Below are 18,779 nucleotides of genomic sequence, written 5' to 3'. Positions count from 1 at the left end.
ATCGTTTTCCTTATAGACTGAAATAGTTAAGACTGGGTCTAGATGTCTAGATTGAGGTGATATACAGTGTATGAAGAGCAATTGAGCTCAGGCCAAGAGGCAACGAAGTATAACTTATTTGTTTGCCCATCGCAAAAATAACAATTGTGATACGTTTCAGTGATTTAAATTACAAATTTTGAATTTGTCATGGACTATTATTATTATTTGTGATGTAGATATGAATGCACATGGTAAATATTGAGGTTATTATGTGATTCTTAATATAGCTAATATTTCAGCTTGTGGTTCTGCCAAGCCAGAGCAATCTATATAATTTCCTCTCCACAAAAATGATGATTTTTTTTTTTTTAATTAAAAATAGTTTATACAATGCCTACTAAGATTCTTGCAACCTCATTGGTCAATTATTGATCACATGACATGCGCTATAAGTACTGTTGAACGGCATCATTCTCCAGCCGTGCAATTCCGTTTGATCCTTTCGCACCATTGCACGCTGTTGTCACTAGCGATATACATGGTGAGGTATATGGTGCGGTAAGTAATGTTGCCGTAGCAATGGTACCAATGGATCAAACAAAATTGCACTCCGCGTCACAATAATAAAAAAGCTTGGTACGCGCGGCGCATGGTATGTGCGCGCTTACTATCAGCAATTTCATCAATAGAAAAACAAACAAAAAATCGCTGAGTTTAGGCCCAGGAAAACTGTTTGAAGCCCATTAACATCTGAGGTGTTGTATAATACAAATAGTGAATGGTCTTTATTCGTGCAATGAAACAAGATTTTGCATTCGGTGAAAAATGAGACCCTCCATTCAACTCGGCTGCGCCTCGTTGAATATAGCGTCTCTTTTCTTTCACATCGTGCGAAATCTTGTACCATTGCACTCATGGCCTTTCACTATTTGTATAATATTCCAGTGTGCATACATGTACACTGTATATAGTACTGCTTTTGGTACTTCAGAGGTTTAATAATTAATTAGAAATTTTGCCTACCAGGTACTAAGTTTTTAGAGTTATTCAAAGCCTAAACTCCATGTTAAGAATAAGGTCTGTTTATTTGCATCATATCTGAAGGTAGGTTACGGATCATATTTGTTTTCGTTCAAAGGTCACAAGTTTCTAATACTTGGTTATAGATTAAGAAATAATGTAATGATTATTTTTCCAATGCCAAAATGCTGAAATGTGAATGGTAAATTTCATTTCTGAGAATTATGTTAAATAAATCTTTGTTTTGTTTTCCACGGTTTACCGTTACTAGCATGACTAGTTGCGATACATGTAAAGGTGTTGTGGTCTATTCTAGTGGATAGTTTGCTTGATTGTGAATCATGTGGTTTGCAATTTGAGTCCCACCACGGTACTAATGTCCTTTGGCAAGACAGTACTCTTGTATATTTGTAAAGCGCTTAGAGACATTTGTATTAAGCGCTATATAAAAATTAAATATTATTATTATTATTATTACTCTACATTGCTCACTCTCAACCATCCCATGTGTATAGTGAATGGGTAATGAGCGCATTATAATGGTAGGTTGGAAAAGCCGGGGTAGTAATAAGATTGCAGGGCCCTCGGGGAGAACCGTATATGTAGTGATGAGGATCTGGGTAAACAAGGCATCATACAAGGCATCATATTACTAAGATGATTATTGTTATTATTATTGATATTAATATTTTCATTATCATCATTACTTTGATCATTATTATTATTATTTTTATCATTATCATTATTATTATCATTATCATCTTTCTCCATTATAATGTACATTGACAAAAGAGAGGCAAACGAAATAGGTTTTTTTTCTTCTTCATTTTTCATTATTACATTCAGTTTTTGAATAACATTAAATATTTTTCATCAAGATAAAAAAACGAAATTTGATATTTTGTACGCATTATATTCTGTAGTGAAAAGGGGTGACGAAAATGATAAACACTCCTCTTTAATACGTTAAGATGAATTGAAGCTATGCTAATCATTATGTTTATTTTCTTTTCTTTTATCTTGTATTCCTGTAGAATTAAAATCATGGCTGAAGCATTAAAGAATGTCATTGCTCAGAGTCTGGAGTGTCCTGTATGTCTGAATACCTTCACCGATCCCAAGATCCTGTCTTGTTCTCACACCTACTGCAAGGCCTGTCTGGACAACCTCTTGGAATGCCATGGTAACAACCAGATGCTCCAATGCCCTGTCTGCAGAGCTGAAACTAAAGTCCCAAACCAAGATGTCAGCAAGTTACCAGCAAATCTAGCTTTGAAGTCTCTCATAGAGGACGTGAAGAATCAATATCAGTTTTGCACAAATTGTAAATCCGAGGACAAGCCCCGAGCTGTTGTCTACTGTCAAGACTGTGGCAAGTATCTCTGTATTCCTTGCCACAATGCACATTCTCTGTGGCAAGACTTCATAAGTCATGAGGTCCTAGCAATGAGTGAGATCGTATCAGGAAAGGTGTCAGTACGAAGATACCGTAAATGTAGGAAACACCCTAAAGAGGATGAGGAGTGCTTCTGTTCCAATTGCAGGAGATTTGCCTGCTTCAGGTGTGTTGTTATGGAGCATACAAACGAAGGACATCAGGTCATCGAGGCAGCTGTTTATGAAAGCAGCCATATGAAGAGTATCGAGGACCTCAAATCCAAGGCGGACAATAAACATTCTTGCTTTCAGAAATACATTGATTTCATTGATGAACAGAAGGAGGGTGTCCGCAATGTACAGAAGCAGTGTACAGATGATATCAACAAAGCATTTGAAGAATCAGTCCGGCAATTGACTGAGAAGAAAGAACTCCTCATTGGTGAAGTAAAGGTTATGACTGAAGGAATAGAGAAAGAACTGAACGAAATGAAGAAATCGGCTCAGGTGCACATCACTCACTTGACCACTATAGCTGAGGTGGTAACCAATAAGACAAAGATACCTTCAGATATGGATGCTTTGGCTGCACACGACACTCTATGCCAAGAATTAAAAGAGGCTTTAAAACAAGAAGATCCTGACTACAAGCAGCCGAGGCAATCGAGCGAGACAGCAAAAAGTGTCAGTTTTAAGAGAAACGTTGGAATGGATGAGCTAGATCTCGGTAAGATTGTAAGTGCAATTGCAAAGAACATTGCTTTGCCTACTCAGAATAGCATGAATGCAATGGTTTATAGTACATTTAACGGTTTCCGGTACACAATGCAAGATCTATCAACCGGGTGCAATGTGTGCATTTAGATTTATTTCATCTGGTCAAAACAGGCCAAAAAATTTAGAAAATCATTATATTTTGTTTGAAATGGACCCATCCCCGCTCAATTTTTCGAAACCTTCTAACAGGCCTGTTTTTTCTATTCAACTAGCAAAGAAGAAAATAAGAGGAAAGATCAGTCCTTAGATTGTTGACTTTCTGGTCATCACTATTCTAGTGATTTGCTGACAGCCTATAAAAAAATTTAAACATTTGCTGACAACTCCTTTACAACGACATCCCTAATGGTATTTGTCTGAGACGTGAATGATGAGAAAGAGCTTACCTCCAGTAGTTCAAAGACCTGGTTTCCGATGGTAGAGAGACAGTCACATGCACAAGACTGGAGGACGCTGTTTGACGAGTCCTGGAGGATTCTGGGTAACGCCCCTGATAACAGCTTCTTCCACACTTCAACCGCCTGTAATCAAGACGAGTTAGAGTTTTAAAACCATAAGAATGGTAATTGATGGATGTGGGTTACATCGATACCATAAGGTCTTGCCAAGGGCCACTTTATGTGAAGCAGGAGGCTCAAACTAACAGGCTCCTTGTGCACTTGGGCTCTTAAATTCACTTGTGAATACAATTTTAAAAAGTGAAACTTAATAGGGGCCATTAAGCAAACCTACTTTAAAGTGGCAATCTGGGCTGCAAAAAAAGGTTAGAGTGGAGCAGTGGAAGAATAATTTTAAGATAAATTGAAAATAGAAATAGATTCAACCTATTGCATGATTAAAAACCATGTCTATCTGTAGTATAGAAAGCATCTTTTACCCAACTTAGTCATCAGATTCATTTAGAACTCTGCTCCTCCAGTGCTCATTCACTGGGGGGCATTCCAGTGAGTTGGCTTTTAAAGGGAGTGGCTCATCAGTTTCCATGTGTAGAAGGCCATAATTCGCTGACACCAAACTTGGTGGAAATACAATTAATGTGTTTACAAGTCTGCACACAGCGAACCGGTAGGTCCACCAAGAAACACCCTTTTCTCTCAAATTCCTCATGAGAGCTGACAACTGAGTGTTTTTAACAGGCACCCACATGATAATCTAACCAGAGGCATTCATGCCGCATCCAGTGCCAACTTAACACACCGGGGTGGAGATGAGGAATGTAGATATAATTCCTTCCTCAAGAACATAAGCGTGCTGTGCTGAGCATTGAATCACCAACCTCTGCACCCACCCACAGTCAAGTCAACCACTTGACTACAAATCTTTGGTATTTACTTGTCATAAACTCAATAAATCTGCCTCAATTTCTATTTAAAATATGAATATTTCTCACATTACAATAATTACAAAAATAAAAATATTGACGAATCTATTCTATTTGTATCTTCATTTTTTTGCAAGTATGGAATATGTAATAAGTTGTGATCTATTTTACTGTGTATTATTTGTACTTGTCTACATCTAAGTTTTGTTGAAATGCTTTTCAAAACTGAGCTTGTAAAACTTGCAATGTAATTTAGCTCTTGGGTTACCAACTTGCAGTTGTTCTAATAAAACCATTCTAATACTACTTCTACTACGTCTTTGTAAACTTACCTCTTGGGGTTGAAGAGGAGGGTTGAGTTTCACTGATTTATCCACCTCAAGATCAAGCTGCTCTAACAGAGCCTTCCCAAGCTCTTCAAGAACCTACCAAGAAATGACAGTGAGGATTACTTTAGTGATGGCACAGACTTAGATCTAGATCTACCAGTAGTTTTTGTTTGGTAAGTTATGAAGTTTATTTACGAGATTGACAAAACTTTGCCCTTCACGTCAACAATATAACACAAAATTGTCGGTAAGACATGTGTTATTCTAGACAGTTATTCTAGAAATGTCCAGTACCATTCATTGTAGTCTCATATGTACGAATTTGTGCTGTTTTTATGGTTTTGACTTGCTATTTTCTTTTTTTTTACTCTTGTTGCGCATAGGCTGCACCTATACATTTTGATATTTTCTCTTCCAAAAATACTGCAGCCTTTACACCGGCAAATATGGTATTACAGATAATGCACATTGCAGGTAAAAGGTGAAGGACTTAAACAAATTGTACTGTCCTAATTTTTATGCCTTTGATGGCAGAAAATAATCTCTAAATTTGCTCTGAAACGCATTTCCACACAATTACAATATTTTAGAATCTGAGTATCACCCAAAAACTTTCTTTTGTGGCAAAATCATTCAATTGTGAATATCTCAAAGGAACTTCTCAGATACATCTACATGGCTGTTCATTAAAATAACAATAACAGTGCTGCCAATTTGAAAAAGAAAGGCTGATCATTCCAGCTTGTTCTGAATAAGTTAATAAAGTTTATACCTTAAGACTGTGGAGTTGTATTTGTGAGTCTCTATCTGACAGACATTCAATGATGATATGATTCAATTTGAAGAAGAAAATATTTTCTATTCAGCCCTTTAAAAAGTCTAAGTGCCGAAAGAATTAATAAAGTAGTACCTTAAGACTCTGGACTTCTATTTGTGAGTTTCTATCTGACAAACATTCAATGATAATATGATTCAATTCAACGAAGAAAATATTTTTTGTGTAGCCCTTTATAAAGTCTAAGTGCCGAAAGAATTAATTAAGTAGTACCTTAAGACTGTGGAGTTGTATTTGTGAGTTTCTATCTCACAGACATTCAATGATGATATGGTTCAATTCGAAGAAGAAAAGATTTTCTTTGTAGCCCTTTAAAAAGTCTATGTCCTAAACGATCAATAAAGTAGTACCTTAAGACTGTGGAGTTTTATTTGTAAGTCTGTATCTGACAAACATTCAATGATGATTTGTGTAGCCTTTTAAACAGTCTATATCTAGAAAGGATTAATAAAGTAGTACCTTAAGACTGTGGAGTTGTATTTGTAAGTCTGTATCTGACAAACATTCACGATGATTTGTGTAGCCTTTTAAACAGTCTATATCTAGAAAGGATTAATAAAGTAGTACCTTAAGACTGTGGAGTTGTATTTGTAAGTCTGTATCTGACAAACATTCAATGATGATTTGTGTAGCCTTTTAAACAGTCTATATCTAGAAAGGATTAATAAAGTAGTACCTTAAGACTGTGGAGTTTTATTTGTGAGTCCCTATCTGACAGACATTCAATGATGATTTGTGTAGCCTTTTAAACAGTCTATATCTAGAAAGGATTAATAAAGTAGTACCTTAAGACTGTGGAGTTTTATTTGTAAGTCTGTATCTGACAAACATTCAATGATGATTTGTGTAGCCTTTTAAACAGTCTATATCTAGAAAGGATTAATAAAGTAGTACCTTAAGACTGTGGAGTTGTATTTGTAAGTCTGTATCTGACAAACATTCACGATGATTTGTGTAGCCTTTTAAACAGTCTATATCTAGAAAGGATTAATAAAGTAGTACCTTAAGACTGTGGAGTTGTATTTGTAAGTCTGTATCTGACAAACATTCAATGATGATTTGTGTAGCCTTTTAAACAGTCTATATCTAGAAAGGATTAATAAAGTAGTACCTTAAGACTGTGGAGTTTTATTTGTGAGTCCCTATCTGACAGACATTCAATGATGATTTGTGTAGCCTTTTAAACAGTCTATATCTAGAAAGGATTAATAAAGTAGTACCTTAAGACTGTGGAGTTTTATTTGTAAGTCTGTATCTGACAAACATTCAATGATGATTTGTGTAGCCTTTTAAACAGTCTATATCTAGAAAGGATTAATAAAGTAGTACCTTAAGACTGTGGAGTTGTATTTGTAAGTCTGTATCTGACAAACATTCACGATGATTTGTGTAGCCTTTTAAACAGTCTATATCTAGAAAGGATTAATAAAGTAGTACCTTAAGACTGTGGAGTTGTATTTGTAAGTCTGTATCTGACAAACATTCAATGATGATTTGTGTAGCCTTTTAAACAGTCTATATCTAGAAAGGATTAATAAAGTAGTACCTTAAGACTGTGGAGTTGTATTTGTAAGTCTGTATCTGACAAACATTCAATGATGATTTGTGTAGCCTTTTAAATAGTCTATATCTAGAAAGGATTAATAAACTAGTACCTTAAGACTGTGGAGTTTTATTTGTGAGTCCCTATCTGACAGACATTCAATGATGATTTGTTTAGCCCTTTAAACAGTCTATGTCCCGAAAGGATTAATAAGTAGTACCTTAAGACTGTGGAGTTGTATTTGTGAGTCCCTATCTGACAGACATTCAATGATGATTTGTTTAGCCCTTTAAACAGTCTATGTCCCGAAAGGATCAATAAAGTAGTACCTTAAGACTCTGGACTTGTATTTGTGAGTCCCTATCTGACAGACATTCAATGATAATATGATTCAATTTGAAGAAGAGCTTTTCAATTTTAAAAAGTATATGTCCCAAATGATCAATAAAGTGGTACCTTAAGACTGTGAAGTTTTATTTGTGAGTCTCTATCTGGCAGACATTCAATGATGATTTGTTTAGCCTTTTAATTCAATTTCAATTCAAATTCAATTCAATTCAAATTTTAATTCAAATTTATTCAGGTTTCCAACAAAACATTACAAATCAATTATAAGCATTTAAAACAAATTTAAGAAATACATGTTGGGAACATGTTGGAAGAAAAAAATTTCTTTGTAGCCCTTTAAAAAGTCTTTGTCCCAAAAGGATCAATAAAGTAGTACCTTAAGACTGTGAAGTTGTATTTGTGAGTCTCTATCTGACAGACATTCAATGATGATTTGTGTAGCCTTTTAATTTAATTTCAATTCAAATTCAATTCAATTCAAATTTTTAATTCAAATTTATTCAGGTTTCCAACAAAACATTACAAATCAATTATAAGCATTTAAAACAAATTTAAGAAATACATGTTGGGAACATGTTGGAAGAAAAAAAATTCTTTGTAGCCCTTTAAAAAGTCTTTGTCCCAAAAGGATCAATAAAGTGGTACCTTAAGACTGTGAAGTTTTATTTGTGAGTCTCTATCTGACAGACATTCAATGATGATTTGATTCAATTTGAAGAAGAAAAGCTTTTCTATTCAGCCCTTTTAAAAGTCTATTTCCCGAAAGGATCAATAAAGTAGTACCTTAAGACTGTGGAGTTGTATCTGTGAGTCTCTATCTGACAGACATTCAATGATGATATGACTAAGGTGCATGAGGATGCCTCTCATGATATGAACGTATCCTTTCACCATCTGGGTTAACACTTGGAGGGACTCAATCCGCACTGGTAGAGATTCTATGCTGTACCTAGAGGCACAGAGAAAAGAGGAGATATGCAAGGACAGAAATGGAGATAGAGAAAGAGAGATAGAGGCACAGAGAGAGAAAAAAGAACAACAAAATAGGGACAGAGAGAGGAGGGCAGAGATGAAAATACAGAGATAGAGATAGAGAAAGAGAGATAGAGGCAGAGAGAGAGGGTGGCAGGACAGAGAGAGAAAAGAAGAACAAAATAGGGACAGAGATAGAAGGGCAGAGAAAGAGGGGCAGAGATAGAGGGGCAGAGTTAGAGGAAGAGAAAGAGGGAGACAGTGGGAAAGTAAGAAAGTAGGGGAGAAAGGGAATAAGAGAGAAAGATGGAGTAAGATAGACCACGAGGAAGAGAGAGAGAGACGGACAGCAAGAGAGAGAGAGAGAGAGAGAGAGACAGACAGACAGAGAAGAAGAAGAAGAGAGGGGAAGAATATTCAATCGAAAGGATTAGTATTCATATTCTGATACAATCAAATGACTTTCCTTTCATCCCTACTATTCTAATCAATTAGTGTAACACTCAATAAAGACTATGAAGACATGCAACACTTTCAAAAATATGTCTACATTACTAAAACAATGAATATGCGCCTTTTATCCAAATCTTATTTTCATTCTCTAAAGTGGACTTTTAAGACGTTTTTATGTCCTCTAATAATAAGAGTTTTAAAAAGTTTCTATGATAAGAATCGTTACCACGTTTTTTCAACCCACCTTTCATTGAGACTATTGGCTGCATACTCTGATGTGTCAGCAGGCAAGCAGATGTCACTACACAGTGTCACCAACCAAGACATACGGACACCACTATCAGTCTCTGCAGCAGAGTTCACCGTCCTGTCTTCAGAGACCTCTGGTCCTCCAGAGGCACTTTGTCCATCTCTCAATGACAACCTATCCAAGGCTTGTTCAGTTACATCCGCTCCTCCTGCACTGGGGACACCTGAGGCCTGTTCTGGATCCTGTCCCACCATGTCAGCAAGGCTTCCTGATCCTCCAGGACCGTCTCTTCTGCTTTCGTCCGAGGGACTTTCAGCATTGTCCGATGACCGGTTGGCTTGGAGCCGTAGCATCAGGGTTCCGGAGCCACCTGCCTTTGGTCTCTCGCTGCTCTCCATGAGCTTGGTGACTTCATCCAGCGGGGGGCTGGCACCTAGGACAGCTCCTACACATGTCAGACAGGCTGTCCTTACGTTGCTATCTATATAGGGAGAATTCCAAACGAGACACACTGTGACTTCATAATCTTCATTTCTCATCTAAACTGTACATTCTCTTCATACATATCTGGTACGTATAGAATCTAGGAACATCTTGACATTTCAAGCATTGTGTTTCTATGTGATATGTATATGATCCTTGCATACCTACATATTATACTCATCATGGCAGTTTGTGGATGTAATATGCACTGGCATAAATATCACCGAACCATATAGCAATTAGGCATTACAAATAAACATACACACATAGCTCACATAGTTGGTTTGTGTTTCGATTGTCATATTACTGCCTTTAATAATAACATATTAAAACAGGACATGTACATTTAAGGTAACATTTACATAACTGTCAGATTGCAAAAGAAGAAGACATGAATAAGCATTATCACATGTATTTCATTGTAAATATTGCTGTTTTGCAATGTTGAACTGGCACAACTAAGTGAACATACATGTTTGCAGTTTTCTTGATGAGTTTTTCAGAAATTGTCCCAGAGAAATTAATAAATGACACGGAAGCAAATAAATTCACAAATATTTCTGAAATTCAAATATAAGATCTGATCAGGAACACAGTGATTGGAGGAGGGTAGGGGCTATAATACAAATATTTTAGATATCGAGTAGTGATGATGGTATTACCTCTGTGGCAGAAGAATGGTTTGAGTGCTCTGATGATCCTGGTGAGGAGGCCAGCTTCAAGATGATTGTAAGGAACATTCATAGCTAACATGGAAAGACACTGTAATAAAAACAAGATAAAAAGTAGATCGTAATTTGAGATATAGCAAAACAGGAATAATAACAATGATTATAATAGGTCCATTTATATAGCACAGCCACTGTAAGAATATACTCTACTGTACTTAATACAAAGTATCATAGTAATTTCATCAAAGTAATATTATATCTATAAAACACTTAGACACATTGTTGATGTATTAAGCGCTACCGTATATATATAAGCCAAATATTATTATCAGATCATTAACTCAGCCGTAGCTGAGCTGCCATGCCATAATAAGGCGCTAAAGCATTCTAGGAATTTCTTCCTACCGGGTACCCATTTACTTTACCTGGGTGGAAGAAGCATTAATATGAGAGGTAAATTGATAATTGATACATTGACATCACTACATGCTTAGTTTTTTTGTGGGGTATTCTAAAGCTAAGCCCGTCATTTTTTTTAAGTTACAAGAGTTAAGGGCCCTCTATTGTTTAATTCAGTCTGGTCGCTGATATGACATGGAGTATCTTTCTCTTGTTTTCCGTTGCTGCCATCACAAAAATTGAGGAACCTGGAAATAGCTTTCGGACACTTACATACAACGCGCATGCATAATACGTGTACTGCGTGGGCCACTGTACACCGGTTTCAGGTTTCATGTTGTGAATGCCATTGGTTTGACAGTTACAAATACTTCCACATAAAATTGTGCAGACAATCGTCTCGATGGTATCAATACAGGGGGGTGTTTCACAAAGATCCTAAGTCGAACTTAACTCTAAGTTGGACTTAACATTATGGAGAAACAATTGTAGCCTTAAAATAAAATATATTAAAAAGCAAAAAGTCTAGTATTTTAGACTTTTAATAAATTCCACATCAAGAACATGAAATCTCCTTGATACTAGAAAATAAGAATAATTTGAATCAACATTATATGCCTTAATATTTTCAAAGATGCTAATGGCTTTCCATAATTGTTAAGTCCAACTTAGAGATAAGTTCAACTTAGGATCTTTGTGAAGCACCCCCTGGTGCGTGTTCATACCTTGATGATCTGGGTGATTGTAGTGTGAAAGCTCTCTGCTAATAGAGCCAATAGAAGGCTTCTATGGACCTCCTTGATGGTACATGCTAGTGTGTAGGAGAAAGGTGTGAATGCTGTTTTCTTCTGGACTCTGTTCATAGAGGGGAGAAAAACAAATTATATTACAGATGGGAACACACACGTATGGATCTACTACATATGCTCCTGCACCACTTGTTAGTAACCAATTTCTCACCAATTTTTAAACTTCCAAACTTCAACAGACACTATACATAACCCTATAAAACCTAACCTACAGCCAAAACCCTGTATATTCAGATTTCTTGTTCTTCCTATTAACCCTATTTTAACTGGGCTATTTCAGACCAGGTTTTTACTGGGGGGGGGGGGGGGGGGTCAAATTGACCCCCCCCCCCCCCCCCCCCCCCCCCCCTAAGATCTCGACCATTTCACCGCCGATCGCCGCGAAAATTTGCATGCATGTCAAGTGAAGTGTATAGAATACTGTGGTAATTTCAAATTTTTTAAAAATTCACTCAATTGCATATTTATGGTAATTTATGCAAATAAGATCATACAATTCACATTTTTGCCCATAAATCATACATTATTCATATTTAAGCATTCTTTTTCACTACATATATTTGTTAGACCATTTGGAATAATAATACAACATAACAAATTGGAAGAGCCAGGTTATTCCTTATGTTATCTCTTGTTTTGATAATTTCTTATGTATTTCATTGTTTTTTTAACTTATGTATTTTATTGATTTTGTTGTTTTATTTCATTTATAACTACAATACAACTATTTTGACCCCAAAACAAACACCTAAACTTTAAACAAGACTAAATAACCAATGTTTTATCTCTTTTTAGGAAAAATGACATTTCCATGTTTTGTACACAAATCACAAAAATGAATGATTTTCGGGCTGACATGCAAAGACAAAAGGTCATGTGACTTCGTAACTATACGTCCAATTTTCAAAAAAATCATTTTAAAAGATGTGTAAGACTCGAAAAAAAAAAGTCATGAAAGAAAAATGTTATACCTGTCGCGGTTTCGGAGTAGTCGCGAAATTTCTACAGGGGGGGTCAAATTGACCACCCCCCCCCCCCCAGTTAACATAGGGTTAAAGGTATCCTGATAAAATTTGAGTACTTACCTATCATCAGCTGCGATAAGGAACTGCTTGGAGCCATCCAGGAGAGCCATGATGACTGCAACACTTGCCACTCTGGCCTTTGGGGAGGGGTCCTTTAACATACAGGTGAAGAGGGTCTGTGTGTTGTGACCTCCTGTGGGAGGGGAGTCTGGTACGAAGGCTGACCAGAAACCAAACATCTGTCTCTTATCCGTGTTCTGGGAAGAAAGCAAACAAGAAATGACAGGTTCTTAATATTTTACAAGCTAATATGATTTAACCCTATTTTAACCAGGCTATTTCAGACCAGGTTTTTACCGGTCGTTTCACTGCCGACCGCCGCAAAAATTTGCATGCCTGTCAAGTGAAGTGTAGAGAATATTATGGTAATTTCAATTTTTTTGAAAAAAATCACTCATTTGCATATTTATGGTAATTTATGCAAATAACGTCATAAAATTCACATTTTTACCCATAAATCATATATTATTCATATTTAAGCATTCTTTTTCACTACATATATTTGTTAGACCATTTGGAATAACATGACAAAAAAATTGGAAGAGCCAGATTATTCCTTATGTTATCTCTTGTTTTGATAATTTCTTATTTATTTCATTGTTTTTTTTTGTTTTATCTCTTTTTAGGAAAAATGATATTTCCATATGTTTTGTACACAAATCACAAAATGAGTGATTTTTAGGGTTAACCCTATAATTTTGGAGCAAGCACTAAAGCCCCCACTGTAATACATGCAAACTGCATGAAAGTGACGATATTCTCTATCAAACTGCAATTTTTGCTTATTCCGGTATGGTGAACGTTCTCTATTGTTACCTACAATCATTTATCTGCTGACCTCATTGTCTTCAAGTTACAGTTTTGTACTGATATTGATACTAGTAACTACATGTAATATACCTGCTACTTCTACTGAGGGGGGGGGGGGGGGGGGGGGCATTAGGAGGGAGTGCCAGAGTATGACATGCATTTAAATGTTACTAGTCATACACATGTACATTGTCTCTTACATAGACTCATTAGCCAGTACTCATAACAACTTCTTTATAACCAGACTCGAAACCCTACTAACTGGATGAAGTTAATCCACTGATTTACAGAGTGCTAAGTGTGAACCTCTTCATCATATAAAATTGATATAATTCTGTAATTAAAAGAACAAACAAAAATTACATCACTATGAAATTGAATTCTCAATATGGGCCCATGGGTAAGATAAGTTCTCATGACCAAATAAAACCTCCAACCCCTAACAGATCTCTTTTTTTCTAAGTTTCTAAGTTTCTTTAAAAGGCCCACTGTACCACTTGAAGCTACTTGCTCTCCCTATATAGAAAACAATGCCTATTCGGTGCCTGTTGGTCCCCCATGATCCTCTTTTTCTTACGTTAATTGAGAGCTGAGTTGTTGAGATCGCCACCTTTCAGCAACCTTGCTGGGTGGTCGAATCCCTCCTAGCCAAACTATTACAGACAGGCTTTAAAAAAACTCTTTCTCACCTTCACCACACTGTGCAGACACCCTAGAGAAGCCTGTCTCACTTTGGAGGATGCTGATCTTAGTTTTGATACCTGCCCTCCCTCTGAATCAGAGTACTCTGACTCTGAACTGCTCACTCTACCCCAGCTCGGCCAGAAGGAGAGTGTGTCTGGGTTGGAAGAGCCATCTGCTGTGGCTGTTCCATCAGGTTGTTGTCCTCCCTGTTTGATGGAAATTGTTGGACTTTCTTCCTGTTTCTCTCGCTGTTGTTTTGCTTGCCTACACAAAGATAGGACATGGTTCATTATATACACAGGAATTTGTATTATGCAAGTAAGCAATCAAGCATCTAAAATTCAATGGAGCGAACCTGTATAATTTCCAGTCTATTTTCAGGAATTTTCAGCTATATCAACAACTGAAGTGAACACTGGTAAATCAATATGTGAAGAAGGAAATAACATATATGAAATTCAAGGACCAAGAGCCCCTAAGGGGAGTAGGATTCAAAAATGTAATATCTCTTGCTATGTCCATTGACTAAAGGTGGTAATCCCAGAAAGAACCATTAGTAAATGGCAATATCAAAGGATTTTCTCTTTTTTTTAAATGAATTAAATGGATAAAAGACATAATGTCCTGTGGAACACAACACACAGAATCACCCTTCAAAGGGGAAATCCACCCTGATATCATATTGGTTTTAATGGAAGCAGAAAATGGGATTTAAAAGATGGAGAGTTTGAGCATTATCCAATTAAAAATAGGAAAGTTATGGATATCTAAAGTTATCATCAGTGGAACACAAATTTGCTCTGTACAGAAAATTCCATAAACTTTTATTTTTCTTTATTTATTGATGATGGAAGAGATTTTTTCACACAGGGGTTGTATCAAAAGATACCCGTATTTGCAATAATTACCATACATTTAGAGTGAATGTATGATTGAAAATTTTCTGAAGGGAAAATAGGAATTTTATTTTCTTAGTACAAGGCAAATGGGAGGAGAGCTCGCAAGATACGTCACAGATTTGAGAATTTGTGTTTGATTGATCGCACCTTCAAAAATGCATAACTTTCTTGTTTTAATCGTTTTTATTCTCAAACTTTTACCGACCCGTTTCTTTCATCTTTCTACTTCTATCAAAACCAGCTTAATATCAGGGTGGACTTCCCCTTTAAACTGGATGAGGTTTGAGAGGACGAGAGGAGGTCTCTCCACACTCACTCTTTCTCCTGCTGCTTCTTGCCTCCTCTCTTCTTGTTCTTCCTTCCAGTAGATGACTTGGGTGTTACACCTTGTGCTCCCCTCCCCTCTGAAACATCATCCCCTTTCTGCTGTGTGCTGGGTTTGGCAGGGGATGGGCTGGTTTGGTAGAGGGAGGAAGGGAAGAGGGTGGAAGGGATCTGCAGGTTGGTACCAATGCCTGGTAGACCGTACAGGGAATAGCTCTAGGAATAAATAGAGAGGAATCATATTGATGTTGTATACAAGGAGTAATAACAAATGCAGAGGAGCGGAGAATTGTTAAACTCTGGGAAGATCTGAAGGGCTCTGGTAATGTTGGAGCGCCTTGAGAACCTTGCAAGGTCGATACGTGCACTATATAAGAATCTAATTATTATTATTATTATTAAAAACACAATATAATTTACAGCTATATAAAGAAAATTTCCCTTTTCCGACAGCAAAAGTTTTCATTAAACAAGAATATCATTACTTTAATTGTTAAAGGTACATAGGGTTTAGACTGCAAGGTATGATTTTGGTTCATAACAAAAACTATAAAAATGCACTTGAAAGAAAGATAAACTATTTCAAAATCAGGTCCATACAAATGCATGAAGTTAAAGAAACAGAGAAACATAAAGAAGGGATTTATTTTCCACTATATATATATATGTTTAAATGTTGCTCATTAAGCCATTGACTCCTGAATTTATTCATTCCCAAGGGCTTGATACAGTAGCCACCCGGTCCCCTTAGTCAAAGGGTTAATCAGGTACGTGTTTAGTGAGCCAAGGCCAAGTTTTATGATTCATCCTGTGGTATACATAAACATCCCGTCCTATTGCAATCAAATCCTTTGACTATGAGAATCTCGTAGAGGTGTCGTGGACGAGTGGATATGTCACCGGACTGTGGATCACAAGGTCCGTGGTTCAAGTCCCGCCGCAGAACTAATGTCCATTGGCAAGACATTGATCTACATTTGCCACTCTCCACCCAGGTGTTAAATGGGTACCTGGTAGGATGCTTAGATTAGGGAGTGTGTGCTTGTAAAAATGACGCCTGGCTGGAATGCTCCCCAGGGAGTGCAGAATGTGCATACATTGTGTGCGGGTAAGCCTGAATATGATGACCGGGGTAGTAATATATATAAAGCGCTTTGAGAGGGCCTTCGGTCCTGAAAAGCACTATATGTAAGAACTACATGTAGCTATTATCAGCTATTATTAGAGTAGTGTAACTCACTCACCTTCAGAGCTGCCAAGACGGAGCCAAGATGGTCAACATGGATGTTCTTCTGGGCAGACAGAAGGTTCTGTAAACCACGAAGAGCTCCTAATAAGAACTAAACAAAGAGAATATTAATGTGTGATTAAATGGTACGATCAAACGAAGGGGCTTCAAAAGCATTATAAGCATTCCTGATTAAAAAGTGAAAGAGAGAAAATCAAGCTGTAGTTTTGTTTAATTCCTTTCAATTCAATTAAATTTATATTTATTTCATTTCCAACAGAAAGATAAACAGAGGTATTACATTTTGTTCAAACATAATTCATTTTTTCTGGTAACTATACAAATACACTTTGCACATAATAAAACTTTGAAACTTTCATTCAGTAAACTTGATTGGGTTCCAGGTGTGCACTGTATTAAAACTACTGTACATACATGAACTGGCATATGTACAATTTAGTCTTCCTTTTGAAATACTGTGGCACCCCCCTCCCTCCACAGTTATTCTGAAGCTTAAAATCCCTCAAATCCTGACAGGTGTATAATGTTCTAGTGAGCATGCTGATGCCCAGTTATTAACATGTACCTGGTAATTTACCACAGCACAAATTCTCAATCTCTCAACACAAAAGCAAGAATAAGGTATACTTTGTATGATGTTATGAAATAAGTTTTTCAGTAGAGACTGGGATATAGGGCTCATAACATCAATATACAATTGTAAGCATACCTGCAAAATGGGAACGATTGGTGACTATGTTTTTGTACTTACTCTAACCTGTGTGTAGTCATCACAACCAGCTGGTTTGGGAGTATGAAGCGCCGATAAGATTACATCAAAACTGAGACTAAGAAGAGGTTCACTGATTACTCTCCCATCGTCACTCCTGTTTCAATAAAAACAGCAATTGAAAAATAAGAAGTTCCTCTAAATTAATTGGAAAATTATCTTAACTAAATCCTGAAAAATCAGGAGTATGCCTGGTGAAAGATCTGGCCAGTAGTAATTAAAAATCATGTCAACTAGATTTTGACTGAGGCTCATAAATACTTTTTGGAGGCATAAACATTGACTACTGAATTTTGAGAACTTGGGCCTATTTTATGCAGAAAATATGAGCATACAGTACATGCATTTTAATTTTAAGAGCAATAATACATGCCATTTTGGTTATTTTGCATAATAATAAATAATATTCTGCTTTTGTATAGTGCTTAACCCTATTTTAACTGGGCTATTTCAGACCAGGTTTTTACTGGGGGGGGGGGGTCCCCCCCTTAAGATCTCGGCCGTTTCACTGCCGATCGCTGTGAAAATTTGCATACATGTCAAGTGAAATGTATAGAATACTATGGTAATTTCAATTTTTTTTTAAATCCACTCATTTGCATTTTTATGGTAATTTATGCAAATAAGGTCATAAAATTCACATTTTTGCCCATAAATCATACATTATTCATATTTAAGCATTCTTTTTCACTACATAAATTTGTTAGACCATTTGGAATAATAATACAACACAAAAAATTGGAAGAGCCAGGTTATTCCTTATGTTATCTCTTGTTTTTATAATTTCTTATGTATTTCATTGTTTTTTTAACTTATGTATTTTATTGTTTTTGTTGTTTTTGTTGTTTTATTTCATTTATAACTACAATTCAACTATTTTGACCCCAAAACAAACACCTAAACTTTAAACAAGACTACATAACCAATGTTTTATCTCTTTTTAGGAAAAATGACATTTCCATATGTTTTGTACACAAATCACAAAAATGAGCGATTTTCGGGCTGACATACGGAGACAGAAGGTCATGTGACTTTGTAACTATACGATCGATTTTCAAAAAAAATTGTTTTAAAAGATGCTTAAGACTCAAAAGAAAAAAGTCATGAAAGGAAAATTTTATATCTGCCACGGTTTCGGAATAGTCACAAAACTTCTACAGTTGGGGGGGGGGGGTCAAATTAACCCCTCCCCCCCCCCCCTAAAGTTAACGTAGGGTTAATACATCTACGATGTCTCTATTACCCTGTTCATTGAATTCAATACTTGCCAGCACACACTGTGTGCACAATCTCCACTCCCTGAGGAGCATTCCAGCCAGATTATACCTTTTTCTCTATAAATGATATTGAGCTTTTGCTTTGGACTGCTTTTTGTCTTTATGGTTTCTCC

At 36.4% G+C, this 18,779-nt stretch overlaps 3 protein-coding genes across 3 annotated transcripts in view; 1 reads left to right on the top strand and 2 right to left on the bottom strand.

The window, feature by feature from the left end:
• The first annotated feature begins 2,046 nt into the window (after positions 1–2,046).
• LOC115926459 (transcription intermediary factor 1-beta-like) lies at positions 2,047–3,243 on the top strand. The gene has a single exon (XM_030991185.1). The coding sequence runs from the start codon at positions 2,047–2,049 to the stop codon at positions 3,241–3,243; it is 1,197 nt and encodes a 398-aa protein (XP_030847045.1).
• Positions 3,244–3,446: 203 nt separating this feature from the next.
• Positions 3,447–18,779, bottom strand: part of LOC115926796 (HEAT repeat-containing protein 6-like) — an 18,836-nt gene continuing 3,503 nt past the window's right edge. Inside the window, exons 5-15 of the mRNA XM_030992158.1 lie at positions 17,372–17,486; positions 16,616–16,711; positions 15,364–15,587; positions 14,154–14,412; positions 12,655–12,851; positions 11,486–11,615; positions 10,353–10,452; positions 9,202–9,688; positions 8,316–8,481; positions 4,810–4,902; positions 3,447–3,677 (exon numbers count right to left, since the gene is read on the bottom strand). Of these exons, the coding sequence (XP_030848018.1) occupies positions 3,462–3,677; positions 4,810–4,902; positions 8,316–8,481; positions 9,202–9,688; positions 10,353–10,452; positions 11,486–11,615; positions 12,655–12,851; positions 14,154–14,412; positions 15,364–15,587; positions 16,616–16,711; positions 17,372–17,486 (2,083 nt within the window). The 3' untranslated portion in view covers positions 3,447–3,461. The remainder of the gene's footprint in view (positions 3,678–4,809; positions 4,903–8,315; positions 8,482–9,201; positions 9,689–10,352; positions 10,453–11,485; positions 11,616–12,654; positions 12,852–14,153; positions 14,413–15,363; positions 15,588–16,615; positions 16,712–17,371; positions 17,487–18,779) is intronic.
• LOC115926797 overlaps positions 12,491–18,779 on the bottom strand; it is a 15,702-nt gene continuing 9,413 nt past the window's right edge. The window contains exon 4 of the mRNA XM_030992159.1: positions 12,491–12,503. The gene's annotated coding sequence lies outside the window, so the exon portion shown is untranslated. The remainder of the gene's footprint in view (positions 12,504–18,779) is intronic.

The sequence above is a fragment of the Strongylocentrotus purpuratus genome, unplaced genomic scaffold (assembly GCF_000002235.5).
Source record: "Strongylocentrotus purpuratus isolate Spur 01 unplaced genomic scaffold, Spur_5.0 spur5_scaffold_2, whole genome shotgun sequence".
NCBI lineage: Eukaryota > Metazoa > Echinodermata > Echinoidea > Camarodonta > Strongylocentrotidae > Strongylocentrotus > Strongylocentrotus purpuratus.
Note: the sequence above shows the minus strand (reverse complement) of the source record. Positions and strands in the feature narration are given on the sequence as shown.

What these genes read in the sequence shown, in the direction of transcription:
- LOC115926459 (XM_030991185.1), top strand. Translation starts at nt 2,047, where the DNA reads ATGGCTGAAGCATTAAAGAATGTCATTGCTCAGAGTCTGGAGTGTCCT.